This window comes from Tasmannia lanceolata, unplaced genomic scaffold, assembly GCF_043159265.1.
Source record: "Tasmannia lanceolata isolate RefF3 unplaced genomic scaffold, GAP_Taslan_0.1 ptg000015l, whole genome shotgun sequence".
Taxonomy (NCBI): Eukaryota; Viridiplantae; Streptophyta; class Magnoliopsida; order Canellales; family Winteraceae; genus Tasmannia; species Tasmannia lanceolata.
The window spans coordinates 57,872,352-57,897,045 of NW_027518692.1; the positions used below are offsets into that span (position 1 = coordinate 57,872,352).

General features: G+C 38.2%; 1 protein-coding gene across 2 annotated transcripts; it reads right to left on the bottom strand.

Annotated features, from left to right (window-relative positions):
- Positions 1 to 587: 587 nt before the first annotated feature.
- LOC143892649 (phosphatidylinositol/phosphatidylcholine transfer protein SFH8-like) lies at positions 588 to 21,297 on the bottom strand. 2 transcript variants are annotated; one of them, XM_077397416.1, is made up of 15 exons: positions 21,152 to 21,297; positions 20,950 to 21,056; positions 17,104 to 17,404; positions 12,564 to 12,663; positions 11,752 to 12,018; positions 11,491 to 11,568; positions 11,256 to 11,357; positions 11,070 to 11,119; positions 10,849 to 10,948; positions 10,648 to 10,743; positions 10,423 to 10,539; positions 9,634 to 9,763; positions 2,038 to 2,423; positions 900 to 974; positions 588 to 794 (listed from the first exon to the last, which is right to left on the bottom strand). In XM_077397416.1, exons 2-15 carry the CDS (start codon positions 20,981 to 20,983, stop codon positions 774 to 776), a joined length of 1,857 nt encoding a protein of 618 aa, XP_077253531.1. In that variant the 5' UTR covers positions 20,984 to 21,056; positions 21,152 to 21,297; the 3' UTR covers positions 588 to 773. The 2 variants fall into 2 exon arrangements, with proteins under 2 accessions (XP_077253531.1, XP_077253530.1); XM_077397415.1 differs by having other exon boundaries at positions 2,038 to 2,441.
- Between the last annotated feature and the right edge of the window lie 3,397 nt (positions 21,298 to 24,694).

Genomic DNA, 24,694 nt, shown 5'->3' on the forward strand with positions numbered 1-24,694 from the left:
GTTCAAAAACCAAGGCAGCAGGTTTTGTCTCCTTCCTCACAATTTTTATATTAATGGAAATGCTAAAAGAGCAGCAATAAGGCTCTTTCCTCACAATTTTTTGGGCCTGTCTGTGCCACAGAGACATGATTGGATCTGTTGATCTTATCAACGATCAGGAACCCGGCCTGGTCCCATTAATCCCACCTTCATCGGACGATCCTAGCCTCTTAATCCACTAAGCCTCGTTTAGAATACCGCCAAGAAAAATCGACACTGTTAATACTTGCATGGGTCTTTATCTTAAAGATGATGATTTCAATTTCATCATACATAATTACATATCCACATGTGGGCCCAAAAATTAACCGTTATGATTGTTCCACGTGGTGACAATCTAATTGGTCAGACTCATTTCCATTTGTTATCAGACTCGTTGAAACAAGGGCAGTGATAAATCGACCCCCTAATCTCTCTCTCTCTCTCTCTCTCTCTCTCTCAGCACAGCCCTATATGAAGGTCGATTTAAGATATATGGGGGTCGATTTATCACTGCCCTGAAACAAACGTAGAACAAAGTGTATGAAACTATAAATTGCAAGAAAATATGTACACAGTGGCATAGTTTTATTTCCAATACACTTGTGTTTCTCAATAAAAAAAAATAACATCAAACTCACATGCTTTTTGTAAAATAAATAAGTATTTTTCAAACATAGTTCCAAAACCTGTACTATAAATTACAAACGGCAGAGACGGGGAAAGGAGCATACGGGTAGTGCGCAACCTCTCCTCTAAAACCAGCATTTCTTCTTCTGCAAAACATGAATAGAGAGTCAGAGATCTCCTCCAATCTCTCATGAATGACAAATGAAACTCTGTATGTAGAAGAGAGGGGATATCTTGTCCTTTTGACTCACCCGGAATTTGGCTTCTTGTTGACTATCTATGTAAGCCAGCAGGTCCTCCTGCCTCATTAGAGCTTCGTGCAGTGCCTGCTTAGGAAGAAGGTGCAGGCTTTAGGTATAAAAAAAACAGAGAAATGGCCACAGAGAGGAGTCTACATGCAGAAATGGTTGGAGGGAGCTGTTATATGATGAAGAGTTTTTAGAAGAATGCTAATCGAAGGACACCCTTGCAAAACCATTGGATCCATGTCATCAAAGTGCATTAATTATTCCATTGTTTTTCATTTTTCGGTCCTACTATAGATACAGTTTGATGACTTGGATCCAAAGGGGGCACCCTTTCAGCTGGTTTTTGGAAGGGCACCCTTCAATTAGCATTCCTCGAGTTTTTAGCTGCACGTAATTAAGGTGCTGCTCTTGATGTTTGATCCAACGACAGCGCATTTTTTTAGAGGATGCCGTTGGATCAAACATCAAGGTCGGCGACACTTTATGTTGTACCCCCATTACGTGCAGCTAAGCACGTACACCATATAATTTCAAATATGATTCATGGACATATTTTACCTTGGAAAATATGAGTGGGAAGAAGTACACGTGAAGAACACTTGCTCAATGATCCAAACCATTTATATGCTAGGTCTTGTTATGATGAGGGCACACACCAAAATGGCCCATTGAGTCATCCTAGCCGTTTTGACTTGTGAAGGTTTACTTGATGAATGAATGTTGGTTTTTAACCTTTTAAACATCTATTTAAAGGCCAGAAACTGAAGGCCTAGAATCATCCGATGGAAGAGAAAATTGGTGTGTCCCCCATCTATAGCAGGCCCTAGGAGATGCACAGTTTGGATGGTTGAACAAGTGGCCCCCACTTGCATTTCTGCCTGCTAATATTTGTATGTAAATATAAGATAGATACAAATAAATGAACACATATATGCAGACCCCATGACAAATTAGAAGATACTTACAGAGATGCCTACACACATTCAAAGGGTATTTTAGGCAAATTAAGAACAGAATTGCGGAGCCACCAACGGTTTTGTGTACACATATCGCAAGGTTTTATGTTGGTGGACAATACAGATGCATAAAAATACAGGATTATCTCTTGCGGGAGAAAATAATTAAAATGAAAAGCTGTTACCATTTTGGTAGCAATGAGTTCTGCCTCCAACGCATCCACACGGTAAACGGCAGCATTCAGCAACTCCTCTTTCTCGGAAGGCATTTCGGATGGCTTTGCTTGAAGAGTGTCGACCTTTTCCTCTAACTCGGCCAGTTTTTTCAGTACGGAGGATAAGAGGTCTGACTCCATAAATCCAGGAGCAGGTGAAGGGGGACGTGTCTCCTCTTTAGGCAGTGGCTCAAGTGAAAGGACAGGGTCATTGTGTTTGTACTCGGAAAATTTATCAGGAAGTTTCTTCACCACACTGTATGTGACTGACTGAAGCAGAGTGAAGAGTGTCATGAAGAAAGTCATGATCACTGCAAGTATTTGAGCACGAATTCCTTCGGGAGGCTTATGTGGGTCTGATAAAGGAAATGACCCTGAATTGAAGATTTTATTAATATTGTGGCCAGGAAATGTTAACGAGAAATCAAAGAAATTGGATGGATAACATCTGAATAATAATTCATGATATATTTACATCTAGAGAAGATTGAAAGCCAAGTAAGCTATTAATATACTGAGTATTGAAAACTCCCAAACAGCTTAAGTGTTGAATAACATGCACTTTCACACCAACCCCAGTTCTTGTAACCATATTCAAATCGGATGTATAATTTTTTTTTTTGAAAGGTATAAAGTGACGGGTGCAACACAAGGACTGGCTAAGCTACGAAGAAAAGGAAAAGCACAATACCTAGATTAATAGGTCGGAGAAAAGTATATCCGACCCTATAAACAAATTGAGCTACATAAATGTCATTATATAATATCAAAAAAATACTATAACTGCCAGAATTAATGTATTTTCCATGGTTTAAAGAAATTCTTGAATAAACTGCTTATCCTTCAGTTATATAAGCTTGATCATTGCATTGCCTGTTAAATGGGGGTGGGTGCTTTAGACGTGACTTTTATTTGTATCTAAAGAATATGAAAGATCCAATTTTTTAACACTTTGTACATCTAGAATTAGAATGATTTTTGGAAATATTTTTAAAACGAGTGAGAAGGTAAGAAACTTGCATGATAGCGGAGTGATATTTTGGACAATAAGAGATTTTAAGAATAAGTTTAGGAGAGTGAGATTTATAGAGATACATGGGAAAAGAAAACAAGGATAAAGGGTTCAGGAGATGAAGTGTTAGAAAAACTGAAGCCAATGAGAACAGGAATGCTAGAAACTGATGGGATGATTTTAGGAGTGACATTTAGATTTTAGAGAGTCAAGGGAAAATCAATTTTTTTTCTTTCTTGAAAGATAACTTTATTGAATAGATATCGAAAAACAGGAAGGAGGACAAGATCTCACCCTAACCTGCAATTACATCCGCCAGAAGGCTTACACCAAGAAATAAGAACATTACATTCCATTCTCCCCCATGTCTGATACCAAAAAAATAGACACAGAATCCTTAAAGACGCCTTCCTTTGCCAATTGATCTGCCAGTTCATTTGCAGATCTCCTTTTATGTTCTAGGACAGGCTTCGCAATCCTCACCAAATCTTTAATTTCCAAAATAAGGTGTCGAATCCGCCACGGTCCTTTTAAGTCGGAAGATGCCCAAATAATAGTGTTTGATGAGTCACCCTCAATGATAAGTGGATCCCTTTTGTTTAAGATGAGCCACTCGAGTCCGAAAAGCAGCGACCTCACTTCAGCCTCATTAGCATTGCAAAATCCGGCTAGTCCAGAGAATGACATTGATATTGTTCCGCCCGAGTCCTAAACCGCACCACCGATTCCTGCTCTGCCTGGATTGCCAATTGAACTCCCCATCAAAGATTAATTTCAGCCATCCATGGTGTGGTGGCTTCCATTGAGGCGTCTCCTTTTCTTTAATCTTCCTTTCCCAAATGATTTCATTCCAATTCCTCAGTATCTGCCCAGTTCCATATTGTATTTTTTCTGTTGTTTTGATCCAAGAAATTAGCTCAATCTCGGTTTGAAGTGAGACCCAAGCCGTTGACTTTTCCTTTTCGTCGAAGATCCTCCGATTTCTTTCCTTCCATATACTCTATATTACCGCAAATGGTAGAAGTCTCCATAGTGCCTGACCCGTGTTCCCAAGTATTCCACCACTCCAATTCAATATAACTGATCGGATTCCTTTTTGAAAAACTGACGAAATGCCGAAGAAGCATAGGAAGCTCATCCAAATGTACCTTGCAAAGGGGCATTGCAGCATTAGATGATTCAAAATTTCCTCTGCCTGCTTACAAAGGACACACCAACTTGCCATATAGAAATGCCTCTTTTTTAATCTTTCACAAGTATATATGCTCTTTAATGCCACTGTCCAAGCGAAAGCCACCACTCTTGTTGGTGCGCGTGACTTCCATATAATTGCCCTTCGCTTGGCTTTCCGTTTTCCAATGTTTAGGACACCCTTCGCCTGGCTTTCCGTTTTCCATTGTTTAGGACACTAAAAAAGGATCTCACCGAGAAGCATCCATCCGGATCAGGGATCCAGATTCTATCGTCAGGTACAAGAGCTCGGCAATAAGTGGTGTTTAATGTTTCAAGCAAAGTAGTAAAGCACTTGATTTCCTCGTCTTTAAGATTTCTTCGCAATATAATGTTCCAAAAACCCCTCCCTTGATCAGCCCCCCTGTACAAATACTCTGATATTTTTGCATTGCCATTTTTTGCTAATCTAAAGAGATTAGGGAACTTCAAGAACAATGGCCTATCCCCAGTCATGAGGTCAATCCAGAATATGATCTTGTCTCCCTTCCCCGCGATGAAGCGTACCTGATTATTGACTTGGTCGCGAGGAACAAATTGACCTCCATGATGCCGATCCCTTTCCTCTCCCTGGATCTTTTGTATTCCATTTCCTCCATTCATATCCATATTTGTTCCCAACTATTTTGTGCCACAGTGATTTCTTTTCCTCGCCATATCTCCACAACCACTTTCCCAATAATGACTTATTCCGTAGTCTTATCTTCCCTATCCCCAGCCCTCCATGTTTTTTCAACCTTGAAACTCTTTTCCAACTTATCAAATGTTTTGATTTTTTATTCTTACCATCCCCTTCCCAAAGAAAATCTCTTTGTAATTTTTCTATTCTTTGCCCAACCTTCACAGGGATCTTATAAAGGGACATGAAGTACACGGCATGTTCGCAAGAGAAGATTTGATCAACGTGATTCTTCCCCCAAGTGATATGTATCTCTTCTTCTAGGTAGCCAACTTACGTTCAATCCTCGCCACCACCGGATCCCACTGTGCTTCCTCTGGTACACCAAAACCTAGCGGTAAACCCAGATAGGTGATCAGCAATTTCTCCTCTTTGCATCCAATGCTGCCAGCATATCTGCTCACCATATCAACGTCCACATTAATACAAGCCAATGAGCTCTTTGCAAAGTGTATCTTTAAGCCAGATACAATTTCGAACCATCGGAACACCCTCTTTAAATTTTCTACCGACCTTTCCTCCTCTTCCATAAACCCAATAGTGTCATCAGCAAATTGGAGATGGCTCACCGTCGGTGAATCGCGGCTAGGTTGTATTCCCTTTATGTACCCTTTGTTCTTTGCTTTAGAGATCATGAGGCTGAGCGCTTCCACCACCATGATAAATAAATACGGAGAAAGGGGGTCCCCCTGCCTTAAGCCTCAGGAGCTGCAGGAATACCCTTCCGTCGTGCCATTTAGAAGAATAGAGAGGCCGTGGATACACATTCTCTCATCCATCCACGCCATTTCAGCCCAAAATCCATCTTATGAAGTAAATGATGCAGCACCTGCCAGTCCACATGATCGTAAGCTTTTTCGATATCTATTTTAGCGATCAAGCCTCTTCTCCTGTCCCTCTTTGCTAAATCAAGGATTTCATTTGCTATAAGAATTCCATCCAATATCTGCCTCTTTTCTACGAATGTTCTCTAGAATTCTGAGATTACTTCCTTCATTACTACCTTTAGGGGTGGACATGGTTCGGTTCCAACCCGAAGAACCGAACCGGCCTATTTGGTTCGGTTCTGGTTCAAAAATTTGGGAACCGATGGTTTGGCGGTTCGGTTCTGGTTTGAGCCCCTGGTACCCAGAACGGAACCGAACCGAACATCATGGGTGTACAAAACAATAGCCTGTTAAATATTTTAAACATTAAAAATGAGAACTCAACGGATGAAAAGTTGAAAATAGATTGCTCCAACTTGAAACTTGCAAGGGTGTAGATAACAAAAGCAAGGACTGCTGATATCTTTTTCTCTCTTCATTTAGAGGAAAAAAATCCTAGATCTTGACTTTAGTTAGGTGAGAAAAAAGCCCTAGAGCTTCTCTCCTTCCCTTTTCCCCTTCTCCACTCCCCCCTTCACAACACAGTTCACACTAGGGGTGGACATGGTTCGGTTCGGTTTTTGGGTAGAACCAGAACCGAACCAATCCGTCTCGGTTCCAGAAATTTGGAACCAGAACCGAACCATTGTACCATGGAACCGAACCAGAACCGAACTTGATCGGTTCGGTTCGGTTCTGGGTTTCCCCAACTATTGTTTTTCATTTTTTATTTTTTTTCTCATTTTTTTGCTGAATTTACTATAGAAAATGAAGCACAACATCAGCCCTATTAAATAATGGAATGCATTTCACAAACAAAATAGCATATATGAATTCACAAAAGCTCAACTCATAAAGAACATAGGGTCGGTTTAGGGTTGATAGTAACTCATTTTTTTTTAGCAAAAGCTCAACCCAACCCAACCCAATTTGTACCCTTAACAATCAACAGAGGGACGACACATTGTAGAAACCTCTAAAGAACAGAGGGTAAGTATCATCTCTTGGAGCACTGCCAATTTTTTAATTTTTTGTTTTTGTGAAGAGAAGAAACAAGGGGCGGCGGAAATCACTACCCTTGGGCCTTATCTAACGTTAAAAAGGGGGGAAATCTCGCCAATGGGGGCGTGGGTAAATCATTGCCCTAAAAAAGGGAAGAATATAAGATTAGGTTCGGAAATACCTTGAGGCTTGAGTTGAGCCTCTTCTTCTTCTTCTTCCTCTTCACGGTAGAACGAGAGGGAGATGGAGAGACGAACACGACCGTGTGAACTGTGTTGTGAAGGGGGGAGTGGAGAAGAGAAAAAGGGAAGGAGAGAAGCTCTAGGGCTTTTTTCTCACCTAACTAAAGTCAAGATCTAGGGTTTTTTTCCTCTAAATGGAGAGAAAAAGATATCAGCAGTCCTGGCTTTTGTTATCTACACCCTTGCAAGTTTCAAGTTGGAGCAATCTATTTTCAACTTTTCATCCGTTGAGTTTTCATTTTTAATGTTTAAAATATTTAACAGGCTATTGTTTTGTACACCCATGATGTTCGGTTCGGTTCGGTTCTGGGTACCAGGGGCTCAAACCAGAATCGAACCGCCAAACCATCGGTTCCCAAATTTTTGAACCAGAACCGAACCGCCCGATGTCAGAACCGAACCAAACCGAACCAAATAGGCTGGTTCGGTTCTTCGGGTTGGAACCGAACCATGTCCCCCCCCCCCGCAAACCACAACCACGCAACCCACACACACAATTTTCTGCAATATAAGGTTTTAACAATCACCAAAGATACAAAATAAAGACACGACTCGGTTAGCAATGGGTGTACATGTACCAGCCTGGTTTAAAATTTTCATCGAAACCGACGCGAAACGACCGGAATGTTTTTGTTTTCATCCCCATTGAAACCGAAACCGAAACGACCGACATGCAAAAACCAAAATTGTAAGCATAATAATGAAATACTATACCAGCATGTACATAATTATATTTACATGAATTGCATGCAAAATTTGATGCATGTATTGCATATAAATATTAGATAAATTGCATGTGAATTCAGTATGTACTAAATTATCAGACATGTGCGACAGTGCATGTCATTAGGTGTTCGATGTTTTCAAACCATTATGAATGGCTTGTTGCTTAAGGGATGGTTTCTAAGAGTGTATTTGTGCTTATTCTAGCATTTTCTGAAGTTTCATTTTTTAAATTCTAATATTTGAATATGGTTCCATATGTTTACATGATTTTAAAGGATTTCAGCAGAAATTTCCAACTGAAACCGAAACGTTTCCGTTTCCATGGCAACCAAAATTTAAAAACTTGGTACTGGCCAACTATGAAGCACAGGTACAGGTACGGGTATGACACGACACGGGTACGTGGCTACGTGATTTTCCAAAAAAACCGGGTGTGGGTACGTTCGGGTACACCGAATATAATAATATATTTTAATATTTTATTATATATTTATAAAAATTTAAAAAAATAATTGGAGAGCAATCAAATAACAATAACATCACCAAAATAGAAAATTCTAATATTACTCTTCATTTCATAAGTGATTAAGTTCCATATTTCATAACATGGGGCACCAATACATCATTCATTAGAAAAAAAGTCTGTCGCCAGTGTGTTGACCATGACAAGATGAATAATTTTTAGAGACCAAATTATGAGATTTTTTATACCGGACTTTTGGGATTTAATAATGTTTGGACATGATAGATTTTATGACTTTTTAAAATTTGAAAAATACCCTACCGTTTGGAAGTTAAGAAAGTTGAAATTTTGACCCAACCCTTTTTCACCCTACCGTTTGGAGAGTTGACTTTTTTTCCTTTTAGATTTGGGTCTTGAAACTATTTTTAATAAATCCAAATGGGAGGTATTCCGTTATTTACATGTAAATCTTAAGTAAATGACATTTACTTAAATGGTTTACATGTAAATACTACGTACAGGAGGAGGGAGAAGAAGCAGGAAGGATTTACACCAGATAAGAGAAGCAGGACGTGTCGGGTGCGCACCCTAAACGCACCCGACAACCAAAATTGGGTTTTTTTTTTCCTTTTTAAATAGGGGTACGTACCCAGGACGTACTCGGGGTGTACCCGCACCCCATACGTGTCGGGTACGGGAACAGGAGCCTCGGGAGGGTACCCGTGCTTCCCAGCCGGCCAGGTAGGGGTGCGACTCAGGTGGTTCAACCCGAAAAAAATTCAGGTCGAGTTTGGGTTCGGGTTGAGGGCTTGGGCAACCTGACCAGAGTGAAACCCGGCATTTTTTATCAACTCAACCCGAGTTTTTAAGCTTACAAAAAAAATGATAAAAAAATGTCGGGTTTCTCTCCGGTCGGGTCGGGTTGGGTTGGGAAAGAGGGTTCGTCGGGTCGGGTCGGGTCTGGTCGGGTTGGGTTGGGAAAGAGGGTTCCTCGGATCGGGTTGGGTAAGAGGGTTCCTCGGATCGGGTTGGGTTCGGATTGGCCTCAACCCAACCCAAGTTGCACCCCTACAGTCAGGGGTTAAACAAGATGGGTTGTTTTCTTTATTTATCAAACCCTCAACTTCTTATTTTCAAAATTAGTTGGCCTCTTACATTACCAAGTCTAACATTTTCCTACTTTCGTATTTGATTAACTTTTAACATGGAGATCAGTCAACAAAATGTAGGTTTTGGATAGAGGTGAGCTTTTATGTTATGTCACCTTTGTGAGTCTAAGAAAGGGCTAAAGAATATAGCATATGAGCATTGTCACACAAAAGAAACCAGTAGTTGAAGTTTCCAACCTTTAGGTGTAGAAAGCCTTTCACGAGATTCTTTCTTCCATTCTGCATCCACAGCTTTATCCACCATGGGAACATATTCATCATATTCGGATAAGTCAATAGTGTTGCTTGTCTTTAATGCCATTTTAGCCTGCATATTTATAGAAACAAATCATCAAGCAGATATATCTCAAACCCACCATAGACACTTCCACCAGTGAACATTTCAGTGTCCAGCATGCTAAAAAGTCTGCCACAAGCCACATGTTGAGACGTAATGAGACAATCTAAAGACACACGTCTTTATATTGTTTTGTGCATAGACACACGTACAGACAGACAGGTAGATATTTACGTACATTCTACACGGAATAGCTTTGCCTTGACTCATCTAATTACATTGGAGAAACAACATTTCGTTTATTACACATGTTTCATTTTACTGTAGATGGAACCGTGATGTTCACTAGGAAAGGATTGAAGCAACATGTAATGTGAACAGTTTTTGCTTCAATGAAGTGGAGAAAACGATAAAAATCAGAAAAGGCGAAACTACATGAAATAGGAATAATAGTAAAAATAATTATTTTGTAGGCGATGTTGGAAAAAAAACATTAAAAAGATGGTCCCAAAGAATATGGATGTAAATGCTTCTGCATGCCCTATATTATTGATTGAACAGATTAAAGTTCTTCCAAGATCACACCACACTACTCAAATAAACTGAACTCAGTTGACCTTCCTTAACTATCAATATCAAATAAAAAAGAATAGACTTACTATTCAAAAACAAAAAGAGAATAGACTTACTTCTTCACGAACAGGAGTCAAAGGAGGAAGTGAACTATAATGTCGTAATGCTTTTGGAGAAGCAATATTTTCAGATTCTGACCCAGACTCAGCGGTAGAAGTATCACCACCCTTCACCTGGTCCAACCAAAGGAACAAAACTAACTTTCTAAAAGGAAATGGAGCATCTCTTAAGATTTGATCCTTTTATGGTGTAGATCAAATAAGAGTATCAAAAGTTCTTACTGCTGGGTAATGTGGCTTAACATAAGTAATCTTCCCCTCACTGTTTTCAACATTCACGACTTGTCTGGTATACCGCGTTTCACCTTTAAGTACCATCTGCATGCCAATAGACATGGAGGTTATTATAAACCACAAAAATAAAATAAAAAATGAAGCGTTTGGAGTAACAAACACTCAATATAATAAAAGGTGGCAGAAAACCTTCAATATATTGGGGTCCTTCCATGGACCTTTATCAGACCTAAGGCAACCCCGCTGATCTGCACAGGTACATGCACCCCCGAGAAATTCTGGCAACTCACTGGAGTCATCCAGGAAATAATAGAAGCTTTGAGCATGTTTTTTACAGTTATAAATGACAAAATGAATATCAATTCCATTATCAAGATAAATGCTGCTAAAAAATAAGCAGATATAATTACCTAGCATCAATTATTTCGAGCAACTTACTTTGGTACTTGTTTCCAAGAACCTGAAGAAATTTAGAAAAACAACTCATACTACAAAAACTTTCTCAGAATCTCCAGCCAAATTCTCAATAAAAAAAACTCCAGAAAAATAAATAATAATTGGCTAAAAACAGATATAAAGAAAAACCCCTTTCGTACATGAATCTTTGACGTTGTTTTGGGATCAATAAAAGACTTCACTGTGGTCCAGAGCAGCCTAAAACCAGGCCCAGCATTGATGATAAACATCTGGCACAATGTCTACAGAAGTGTAATTCCCATGTTATGGGAGACTAGTGTCAATGTATATTTCTGATATGGATTTGAAAACCCATGTATTAATTTTGGGTTTCAAATAAAACAAAACAACCACTTATTGTGTTCAAGTACATACCTCAGGGTAGTTGTCACCATCAATCTTCTGAAGCCGTATAATGAGTTCTCGTGCAGTCTTGCTGAAGTTTTTTAAGCCCTGTTAAGTGTAACAAATATATTTCATATAATGGATAGGTAAATCAGAAAAACAATCTATTAATATTTTGATATAACAGAAAAAAATACTGCAATGATGTGCCGCGTGAGGATTAAGAAAAACAGAAGAGATAACATATCACACCCTGTTATCATTCCAACAAAAAAAAAAAAAAAAACATACCACACCCTGAACATCTAGGATTGTTGTACTGGAATCAATGTGCCTTTTTGCGGCAATTGAGCAAGCTGGAAACTTGACTGCAAAGCTCTTCTCGAACTCCTTAACATGGTATTTTATATACCGGTCCATAGATGTCGCGTGCATTAGTTTGTTGGGATCAACTTTTCCAAGTCTTTCAATGTATACCGGCCTTCCTTCCTTATCCACACCATGATTACCATGAGGGTAATACTGTAAAACCTCATGTAACTCTTTGAACTCAAAATCCTGATGGAAGCATCAATGCCAGTCAGCATATCAATAAATCGAGAAGTGAGCAGGCACCAAAATCAAAACTCCGGCATACAGGCTAAACGATGAAAGGGATTCCAAATTTCTTGAGTGTGTCGGATCACCATGAGGAAGGGGTCTCAAAACCTATGTCACAAATATCTTTCTCGGGGATTCTAGGCAAGGGAAAATCTCAGGATATATAATTTTTTTATTCTTGTTTATATCGGGGAAAAATGATAAAAATAAAATTATTTTAAAAATATATAGAAATATAAAATTTAAGAAAAAATATAGTAAAATAAAAATATCGTAAAAATATCAGGCTAATATCGTGATATTATCGCGATATTTTCCTGATAAAAATGAAAATATCGCTTTATTTTTAAAATCTTGAGATTATTTCGGGATTTTATCGTTTTATCAAATTGTCGTGATAAAAACACGATATTTTGAAAATATCAGAGACATTTGTGACATAGCTCAAAACTAGTCAAAAATAGCTTTCCACAAAATATAAGTAGATCGTCAAATGAAATTACCTCCAAAATTGTGTCGGTACCAAAATCTTTCCTCCACTGAAGCATCTCAGCCCACATGTGCTTTGCTTTCTCAATATCAAACTTCCTTGCTTTCAGAAATCTGCAATTAAGCAGATCCTCAGACATGTGAAAGTTTGGGCATGTGTGAGAAGCTAAACAAGCTCCCCACACAACGTCAAACAGAATGGTTTCAGCTAAGAGAATTTTAGAGAAAAATTATATGACCCGGTGTATACTGCATGACATAAAGTAATGGAGTAATTCAAAATGCTAAGAGAAGAGAAATTCTAGACACCTTTTATTGGTGTTGGTATGGCATGAATACCAAGGAGCACAAAAAAGAGCAAATAACCAGAAAACGATGATATACAAAGGTGTTTTGCTATGTCACAAGGACCAATATATGAAGAAAGAACTGGACCTGCCAGTTCAACTGAGTTAAACCATTCAGAAATCAGTCCAGGACAATTTAAAACCTATTTTTTTGTCTAAAACAGAACCATGGTTTTAAATTTCAGCCGAAACATTTCGTTTACGCCAAAATATTTTGATTTCAGCTGCTATCAAAACAAAATCCACTTGGATTTGGAAAAGTAAAAGATTTCGCCCAAAATTTTGGGATTTCATTAATGTTTCGGCTAAAATATTCGAAACAAGAAACTTTTCAGATAAAAAACAAAGACATTTCGACAAAAATCCAGACAAAAATCAACTCCACTAGCAGAAAAGAGAATTAACCATGAGATTCCTTACATATTTCTAAAAAAGGACAAAAAAATAAAAAGAAAAATTGGAGGTGAAAGAATCTTGCTTGGATTTCAGCCGTGATTTCGCTCCAAAATGTTCCCATGATTTTACAAGATTTTGGCCGAAATTTCGCACCGAAATGTTTCGGTTTCTCTGATGACTGAAATTGAAACCGAAATATAAAACCTCGAACAGAACAAACTGATCATTATAACTACCAAGCCAATGACCCAGTAGAAAAGGCCAGTTCTGCTCTGATTGGTATGAATACCATGTTCTAGGTATATGTGCCCAACAACATTGAATTTGGGGGTTCGCAATGGCTAAAAAAGTGTTGTCTAGAATTAATAAAAATTAAATAAAGGAATTGTACACCCCGCTTGTATTAAAATCAACATTTTGTGAAAACTGAGCTTTTGACCCTTTTAACAAAGCTTCAGAGAACCATGCTTAATACCGTGTAGGACAAAACATTAAAGGGGAACTACTTCTTTTTTTGTTGTTGTCAGGCATAGCATTAGAGAGCGAGCCTTGGCGCAACGGTAAGGTTGCTACATTGTGACTTGGTGGTCACGGGTTCGAGTCACGGAAACAGCCTCTCTGCAAAGCAGGGGTAAGGCTGCGTACATCTAGCCCCTAGACCCCGCAATGGTGGGAGCCTCGTGCACTGGGCCGCCCTTTTTTTGTCAGGCATAGCATTCATTGTGGCAGCATCAAGGAAGGAGAGTTTTGCCTTACCACGTCAATCAAAATAATACGCATTTTGACTTGGCTCAGTTCTCACTCGAGTGAGAGTTTTGCCCTACCAAGACAATCAAAATTCCCTTTGACTTGCTCGAGTCAATGAAAAATAATCGTGTCGTTTAATCGCCAAATACAACTCCCTTTTACCGTGGCCGAGTTCTCATCCTAGTTCGAGTTTTTAAACGCTGCTACTATTTGGATGTTTGGGTTTAGGAAAGGTATTCACAGACCATAAAGTCTAAATATTTTTATCTTATGAGGTCCTTGTGATGATGCAATTGCGACAAAAGTCACGGCAATGCGGGATGGAGTCGAACTCATATCCAAGTTCGACCTGCCTAATATCTAGATTGAAGGCGATTCCCTTAACACCATCTGTTGTCTTAAAGTGGACGTGTTTCAAGCTACACTTTACGGCAATGAAAGATATTCTATCCAATTTTGAGTGACGCTTTCACACATTAGGCGTGAAGGTCACTATTGAGCTACTTCTTTAGCCAAATTTGGAGTATATGACTCCAATTTGATTCAATGGCATTTGTTGCCAAATTTGTAGCCGTTTTTGGTTTCATTTTGTGCTGGGTGCTTTTAGCTCCTCTTTGTTGTTTTTGTTTTTATTAATAAGTTACTTGTCCGAAAAAAAAAAAAAAAAATTCTATAATATAACACAACACCATTCAAGTGGTCTCATAGAATCTTTCATGTTTCTAGTTAGCCATGCTAGTTAAGGCTGGGCTCTTCAACCATTCTCGGCAGCACTTTTGGGCTTTTTACTTTGCGGGGATAATGGAAAAATGAAAAAGAAGAAGTGAGAATGTCATTCAACAAACCCAACCCATTCTGGTTGTTTATCAAAATCCCGAATTCCCAACATCCTTTTGCTTTGAATTCTAGAAGTGAAGCGGAGTCACTGCAAGTGATTCAGTTCCGCCCGTTTCCCTCACTTCAAAATTAGGATAAGGAGAAGCATTGAAGAATCCGTCCTAATTCTCATTGTTATCTCGCTTAGAAGGTATAAAGTAGTCATTACATGTTGAAGAATGCGTCCTAATTCTCATTGTTATCTCGCTTAGAAGGTATAAAGCAATCATTACATATTGCTAGTTAATCATGCATGTTTTCAAGGACGTACACCTTGAGGATAACCTTAAACAAGGATGCCAGTAAAATTATTGTGATTTGCTGACAAACAATCTTGAATTTTCACTAATGTAAAAGGGTATCTAGGTGAGGTGACCACGAAAAGGATAAGGTTTTCAGAAGTGACCTGTTCTGAGCGCATTGAACCACCAAATCAGAGAAGATAAACAATATATGGTTGCAGATTGATAGTTAAGCTCAAAATATGGAATATCATAGACACACACAACACGCACGCACGCGCACACACACACACAAATATATAAGCTATATGAGGTGACACCTTAGGAACTCTATTCTCATATATATATATATATATATATATATATATATATATATAGAGAGAGAGAGAGAGAGAGAGAGAGAGAGGAATAAGATTGTGTGGTCGACCGCACCTAAGCTTAGGTGCGGTCGAGGGCCCAACTACATGGGTCCCACATTTTTTGTGCTGATCAAAACCGTTCATTTGCAAGGTCCCATCATAGATAGGGTGTGTACAAAAAATCAGGTCCATTGGATCATCCTAACCCCTCCAAAAGTGGAGGGCAAAAATGGGCAGATTTGTGGCAAGCGGTGTCTGTCCATTTTGCCCTCCACTTTTGGATGGGCTAGGATGATCCTATGGAGCTGATTTTTTGTACATACCCCATCTATGTAAGGGCCTTTTAAATGAATGCTTTGGATCATCCTAACAAAGTGGGCCCACATGAGTTTGGCGCCCTCGACCACACCTAAGCTTGGTGCGGTCGACCGCACACTCTTTTTCCTCATATATATATATATATATATATATATATATATATATATATATATATATATATATATATATATATATATAGAGAGAGAGAGAGAGAGAGAGAGAGAGAGAGAGAGAGAGAGAGAGAGAGAGAGAGAGAGAGGAAACTGTTGGTGAGCTTAAGCTCACCAAACTTATGGTGAGCTAGCTTTCCCAATCACATGGGATCCCACATTTTGGGGAGTGATCCAAACCATTCATTTGCAAGGCCTTATCATAGATAGGGGGTGTACCAAAAATCAGCTCCATAGGATCATCCTAACCCCTCCATTTGTGGAGGACAAAAATGGGGCAGATTTGTGTCTGTCCATTTTTGTCCTCCACAAATGGAGGGGTTAGGATGATCCTATGGAGCTGATTTTTGGACGGGTAATATTAAATTAAACAAAATTGTCCATCAAATGTTCTATTGAAAGAAATTTTTATGAATGCATGTCTGCCATTCAAAAAAAAAATTAAAATCTAGTATTTGTTCTTTTCTCATGTCATCTAATATTTTATCATTTTTTTAAAAGTTCATACTGTACCGTATAAGCATACCCAATGCTGATACATATTGCTGATACGTATCAGCTTTTAGTCCTGATAGGTATCATATTTTCGGGATTTTAATCCTAGTATATCAGCATTTCACGTAGAGGGCGAGCCTTGGTGCAACGGTAAGGTTGCTCCATTGTGACCTGGTCGTCACGGGTTCGAGTCACGGAAACAGCCTCTCTGCAAAGCAGGGGTAAGGCTGCGTACATCTAGCCCTCCACAGACCCCGCAACGGCGGAAGCCTCGTGCACTGGGCCGCCTTTTTTTCATATCAGCATTTCACTTGCATTTCCACAAAATCCATTCTCAGATAAACCTTTGAGTTTGACATATGAATCCATATACCAGTATTTCACATGTTGGTGCATATTTCCAGATATAAAAGGAAGTTTCTGAAAATAATCATAGACATAACAAAGCCAAGAAGTGAGATTGTTGCGCAGTTCTTTTATATCAGCAAATTGATCAAAATTTTAAAATCGAATTAACTTCACATGGATATCTGCTACACACCACCAGAAAGATAAATCAAGAAAATAGATTAGACTAAAGAGGAGTAAGACAAGGATACTGTACCTTAACAACATATGATAGTCATCATGCCTTGCAGGTAGCAGTTCATCCAAAATCAATGCCTGGCGAAATGCATCAACAGCCTGAAGCTCCTTAACATCTCTCACATCTTCAATTGACACAGAGATAACTCTACCACTACTCTTCTTCCTTTTTTTTTGCTTGAGAGAATGCCTGAATTTAGTAGATGCATTTATTGCTTTCTTCTTCAGTGACCCGATTCTCGTCCTTTTCTCATCTTCTGAAACTTCAAAATCAGATTTCCTTTCTCTTCTTTCATCATGGCTAGAGAAACCCTCAAAGCCTGAAATATGCTACAAAGTTAAGGATAAAGATAAACTACTAAATCATAGACAGTTTACGTCAACACTGGCTTTACCGCACCTCTGTCCTTGATTTTAATAACAAAGGCTGATGTAACACTTCTAAATTCATTTTAATAATAAAGTCTAAATCAAATAATACCTACTAAATCACAAACTGTCTATCTAGCTTATAATTGACAAATACTAAGATGTTAAAGTTATGAGACTGCATATGCCATAAAAGGGATTTTGATTAATGTGTGTATAACTTCTATCGATTCAAGAATGGTAATTATTTGCCGCAATAGAATGTACAAGTTCTAGAGGTAAACAGAAAAGACACAAGCTTCCAGCAAAGTATTATGATGTCCAGTCATCAAACAAAGAAGATGGAAGATCCTTGACATAAAATACAGATTTCATAACATTTTCTGTAGCCTCACTGCAACGTGCTGAGACTAGAAATGACACCCACCTTGCCAGCCCTAATCCATGTCAAGCGTGAATGTAAAAATAGGCCAGATGTTAACCAAGACAGAGACCAGACCAACTGGTGACTACTGAATCCCACAGAGTCTACAAAACCAATCTAAGGAATAGAACCCATTGCAGGCAATGATGTAGATCCTCACATACAGATGCTGAAATTAGAAATGAGGCCTCCCAAGCAGAACGTGAAATGTGTCACTCAAGCAAAATCACATATACTGTTATCCATTTGATGATAGGAATTGAGATTTTTTTTTTTTTTCAAGAATCAAATTGAGACTACTCATCCAGGTATGTTACTGCGAAAAACTATATCCACAAATGGTGCATGTGTATTCAATACTCTATCTAGCCAGGGTATCCATGTCATTTTGCAGGAGTTTGTGCATGAATATTCAATGCACCTTTAAAACAATTTTTTTAAGGGTAAAATGAAAAATGGCCCATGCAGGTCACAAACACCTTTAAAACAATTAAACAAGTCAAATGAAAAAAAAAGGAGCATAAAGTCATAAACAATCAGCACTCACCTGATTCATTTTCAATTTATTTTCTATTAGGATTGAATAGATGCCTCTTATGGTTATTATCAATTTTATATTTTACAATGTCAGTGTCACAAATAGATAACAGACCCGTGTAAGTCGCTCCAATCACATGTTGGAAATGGCACTCGTGTCCTTATCCATGCAAACATGGGCTCTTGGTAATCAGTCTTATCAGATCTTTCAAAATGGTCTGGTGATGGGAAACGAGCAAATGCAATTCAGATTAGCTCCAGTCATCCAGTGCGGTATAAAAAAGTCCGGTTATGCTGGGTTATTTTTCAACTAATGCTGAGAATCATTAAAAAAACATCCACTGATGAAAAATGGCATGCCCATGTATAAGTCCATCATGTGCCCAATGAGTATGTCACTGAGCGTCTGTACTAAGAGTGAATATTCCATGTTTGTCCAACCAGTCCAAATTTGAAGTGTTCATGTGGAGAGTAATCCAACAGTTAGTGGAGGCAAATAGATTATAATGCTCTAATATGAAGGCATTCATGTATCAAACACACTTATAATAGTCAGGTAGTAGCAAAATAGAAAAAGGACAAAAGGAGATAATGAAAAAATGCTCACTTTTCATGTGTTAGGATGACTTAGTACACAAGCAACACTATATCAACTATCAAGGGATTCCTACTACCCTTGACCCAGTGTTAAGTTGGAAACAAAGCTGCCCAGATGTTCCTTTGCAACAGTGGTTTATTGTCATCCATGGGTGAATCATAAGCAGTAATTGTCATCCATGGGTGATTCATAAGCAGTAATTGTCATCCATGAGAGAATCATTAGAAGTAATCTGTCCACTCAGTATCCCTACTAGTTCTACCTTATCTACCACTAGTGAGCATTATATACTGCTAGAGCTAATCTGACAAATTATTATATTCCCAAAACAGCCATCATTAAATTTATTGTATATCAAGACCTTGAATGCTTCTATATCACTAACATACAGAGATTCCTCAATGAAGCATTCCCTCGCAAGTCAAGTGCATGTGTGACTAAGAACATTCAGGAAAAAAATGTATTTGATTGTGGATAATTTTAAAATTTAAGAAATAAAAAAATTTGAAGAACAACTGCACGTAGGTATCTAATGATGGTCCATTTCAAAAAAGGTATCTAATGATGGTTTTGGTTAGAGCAGATAAAGTGTTCTACGGACAAAGAAGATCCACATAGATCATGGAGTCCTCATAAGATGTGAACAATAAAGCTCAACACAGTTAGCTATGGTGTCTCGGTATTGCCTAGAGAAAAATTGTCAGCAACCCGAAGCATTAAAAAATCACGCCAAAGCACAAAGAAATGAAAAGGGAAAAATGAATTTATGAATGCAGCAAAATTCTTGTAACATAAAAATGGGTCTACAATCCAAAATCTAGGAAGAACGCAAACTCGACCTAAAGTTTGGTTCTCATAGACCGATGTTCCCAAAATAACAAAACAACAAGATTAGTTGCAATCAAACCTGATGTAGCTCATGAGTCCCAAGTTCACAGTGCAAACTAAATAACCAAGGTGATGCACATTTGAACAGCCAGTAGAAATTCATCAATCTATCCCCCAACATAAACCATAAACAAGAAAAAAAAAAACATGCAAAATCAACCTATACGAGCAAATTATGTGTTGCCAAGACAGAGAGAGAGAGACCCAATCATAAAAAAAAAGTAAAAATAATTACCAAATACAAAACCCAAGGTCATAAAAGAAACTAGGTGCATATCCCAAAAAACAAAAATAATCCCAGCTTTAGTTTATTGGTATAGCCTGTAGAACATAAGTGGGATTTGCAAGGCACTTTTGCGGAAAGCCATTTCGCGGCTGACTTTTGCATGAGAGAACAGCCACAGAGGATCACTTTTTTGGAGACTTTGTCTTATTCATTTCATTCATCCCCTGTGGCTGTATTCTCATGCAAAAATCCGACAAGAAATGGCTTTACGCGAAATTTCCTAGCAAATCCCAACATAAATTAAGCCAATGATGCTCTTCGCATCGTGATAACAAAATCTCTAACCGTATCCAATCCGAAATTCAAAGTCAGAAGGAACGGGCAAAGGTTCTGGAAATCCTTATAAACCAAAATAGGTTTTTTTTTTTTTTTGAATGGCATTATATATCAAAATAGTTAAGATCTAGTTTCCATTGAAACATGAAAACCTCCCCATGAATGTCATAGAATCACAACAACTAGCCCAATTTCTCATATATACAGCTGAAAAAAGCTCAAAACCCTAGATCCACAGAAGCAATAAGAAATTCACTGAATCAACGGAAAAAGAAATCCAACATAATAGAAAATCACAACAACTAGATCAATTTCTCATAGAATCAAAACAAATAGACCAATCTCTCATAATTACAGCAGAAAAAAAGAAGCTGAAAACCCTAGATCCACAGAAGCAATAAGAAATTCTCTCAATCAAAGGAGAAGGAAATCCAACACAATCCAAAATCACAAGAATAAAAGCAGTTATGGATTGAAAATTACTCACAAGGCCTAGCGAACCGATCAAGCGGTCCAGACATCTCGATGCTTTCGGATGATTAAACGAAATTTAGATCGTGAAAATCAAATAATCATCACAAAGCAACAGAAACCCTAGAAAAACATACATTCAGAACAAAAACCCTAGAAAAACAGTAGAAAAGAAAATATGGAGAGAAAAATTGCGTCAAAGAAGGTAGAAAGAGTACCTCGAGTTGTCCGATAAAAAAAGAGAATTTGGAAGAAGAGAAAAGGCGTCTGTATTATAGAAGGGCGAATTACGAAGCGTGTTTTTATTTTTTTTTGTTTTTGCTTTACGATTTTATTTATTTACTGAGGTGGACCCGAGCTTTGGCCACGTGAGCCTCCAACTTAGGGAATTCGCCGGCGCTTGGTGCTTGCTGGTTATTTTTGTTTGACGTCACGAAACCTTTGTATTTGACTTTTTCGCAAAATAATGGAGCTAACTTGTCAAAAACGGTTTTTTGACGTCGAATCACCTTATAAGGGGAGCGCATGCGTAACACAGGGGGTGAAAATATCATCGCCCTTGTTTTGGCGCATTCTCTACTCATATTTCGTAATTACGCACTATACTACTTACCTACCCACTTTAGCGGGTGTCAACTGGTTAGACCTTGCCTATTAAAAAAAAAAAAAAAAACTAGTTAGACACTTAGACCAGGTGTCTCGAGAATAAAAAGGGGCAGATATATCAGCTCCCAAAGTAAATAATATTTAGCCCTTGGGCTGATGTATTTGCCCCCTTTTCTTCCCTGGGACAGCCTCTGTAGTGTAAAAGAGTAGTCATAAATACACTAAGGCCACATTTTGGATACCCACAAGATTTAGGTTTGGATTTCTCACATTTGCAGTTGAGATTTGGAACTGAAATTGGAACTAGAACAGATCCTTCGATTTCTAAATCAGTTACAACGGTGAAAAAAATCTGATTTTCAAATCTTTTCTGTGATACATTATTTGGAAATCCATATTTGTGGCAATTACCTTCACCCTCGTTGCTCTCGACTTTGCTACAACAACAACAAGACTTCCCTCCCTCCTTCTCGTACAACATGAGCATGAGCATGATTGATGTATTTTGTATCCAAATCCAAATACAAAAACATGAGGTATCCAAACATGGCCTAAAGGGGGCTTCTACAGGGAAGGTGATTATATTATTTCCCTTGGCCCTTTCTTTCTTTAAACTTTCTAATTGGAGAAAAATATGCTATCAAAGTAATGACAAGGGAGGGTCTATAGACAATTTTGCAAAACCCATTTGGCATCACCTCTTGATGGTCTACAACATAGTACTAAAACCTGTCGAGTCAAGTCAAAACTCGTCCAAGTTGACTCGACTCACTATAAAAATGAGTTTACTTGCCAGCAACTCATCAACGGATTGGAAGATTTGGCCCTCAACAGGAAAATGTCCTCGAGTTTTCTTCAACTTGGTAGTAACTTGATCATGCTGACTCGATTCGACCTGCTTCGAGTTCAGTTGAGTTTTGAAGTTTTTGAACTATGTTTTACAAGATCAACAGTCTCAATTAGGTATACATGTCCTTGTGTGGGTCCCGAAATATGATCATTAGCATTGATCCCGATGGTGATTGTCTGCCTAGTTAGATTAAATATCCCATCATCAAATGGATGCATATGGGTTCACCATTGTCACCTTTCTAAGAAACAGTTTTAAGACTTCTTGATACAATAATAAATATGAAGATTAGAGAGATTATATGGTGTAAGGCCTTACAACAATAAGGCCCTTGTAGGGGTGTTGGATCAAATATCAAGGGTCGTACCTCTACTGTATTGTTGTAAGGCTTTACACCATATAAAAACTCTGAAGATTAAAGGCCTCTTTGGATATCAAGAAGAGTTGTTCCTTTTCTATATACTTCATATAACAACAAAACTTTCATGGCCCCAATGTTATTTAAAACCTTATAAATGTAACATTTTCTTTTGCAATAAAACACCTTATAGCTATTAAATATGTCATGCATACAAATCTGTCTTTAGCTATTAAATACTTTATAGATGTAAATTTCTTTATAGCTATTAAGTAAATTACATTTTTAAGCTCTTGCTTAATTTTTACCTCAGAAATATTTAGTCATAAGAACAAGTAATTTTTTGCTTGAATACCATTCACGCACCATTTTCTTGTTTGCAAGTAACATTATTTTAAGATAATCTTATTTGAAAATGGAACATTTCAGACCACATTAGAAGCAAGAGGAAAATGATTGTGAGCTTGAAGCTCATATAGCTTATATGAGCTTGAGGGCCCAAACACATGTGGGCCCACATTGTTAGGATGATCCAAACCATTCATTTGAAAGGCCTTTACATAGATAAGGTGTGTATAAAAAATCGGCTCCATAGGATCATCCTAACCCATCCAAAAGTGGAGGGCAAAATGGACAGACACCGTTTGCCACAAATCTGCCCATTTTTTCCTTCCACTTTTGGAGGGGTTAGGATGATCCAATGGAGCCAATTTTTGGTACACACCCTATCTATAATGGGGCCTTGCAAATGAATGGTTTGGATCACCACAAACAATGTGGGACCCATGTGTTTGGGCCCTCAAGCTCATATAAGCTATATGAGCTTTAAGCTCACAATCATTTTCCTCTAGAAGCAATTAACTATTATGGGTATAAAACTATTTGTGGAAATTACTTGCATATAAAATTATATACAAATAAGACTAGATGCATATAACATTTTAATGGAATTCAAAGAGTCCCTAAGAATAGAGAAGCATCTTATTAGAATCAAGGATCCAATTTCTATGAATCTAGATGCACACAAAGGAGAAAACATGGGTGATTTTCCTCTTTGGTTGTTTCATGCTAAGTAGGCCTTTCAACGGACTTAACAGTTTGATTGATCCTTTGGATCTGATTCTGAACGAGTGAGATGCAGAAAGATAGTGAAAGATGATGTGCTCCCCTTGGAGTGTCTTATGCGGAACATAGACGCACCCCATAATTAATCGGATGGGACCCAGACACTGCCAAAAAAGCTTGATGGAGTGTCCTAGATCCAAATATATTTGCTATAGTACGAAAATACCCTTCATATTTTTTTACTCGCAAACTAAACATGAGGCGTCTTTTTCGATATGCAATATCTAACATAACAAAACTAAGGGGCCGTTTGGATTCTTGGATTTCCTCAAAAATTATAGAAGAGAGAAGAAAGAGACCCGCCGTCGCTTTCTGATTTAGAAATCTTAGGATGCGCGAGAGATTTCTAAAACCTAGATTTCTCACTTATAATCCAAGAAACGCTGTCAAGACACCATACAACAGCTTGATCATGACCCCTCTTTTACATTGTTTTCAAACTAAAACCTGGATTCTGAAATCCACGATTCCAAACTGCCCCAAAAAGATTTTATCCAAATGAATTGAATCGAATTAAAGAGTATCCACACATCTCCTCTCCTTGAACCCTAAAAGTCATTCGTTAGTTGTCATCTCCAATCGTCGGCAGTCGGCAGACAGCGAACATACTCCTTCGTATCCATTCATTGCCATGTGATCATGTTTGCTGAATTGTCATTGTCGGTTGCCCGCATTCGTCAAAAACATAGAAATAAAATAAATACATACCTATGGTCTCTTTATATGAGGCTGAAAACACACATTGAAAATTCTAACTTTTCATAAAATTCTAGTTGTGTAAAAACAATAGTGAGACCTAGCACATTCCGACAAAGGCTCTAA

Excerpts from the sequence above, each read along its gene's own strand:
- LOC143892649 (XM_077397415.1), bottom strand. The coding sequence starts at position 20,983 with ATGTCTGGACCGCTTGATCGGTTCGCTAGGCCTT. Across the intron at positions 17,405-20,949 it reads TGATCGGTTCGCTAGGCCTT|GCTTTGAGGGTTTCTCTAGC; the intron begins GTGAGTAATTTT and ends AGCATATTTCAG. Across the intron at positions 10,744-10,848 it reads AGGACCCCAATATATTGAAG|ATGGTACTTAAAGGTGAAAC; the intron begins GTTTTCTGCCAC and ends ATTGGCATGCAG.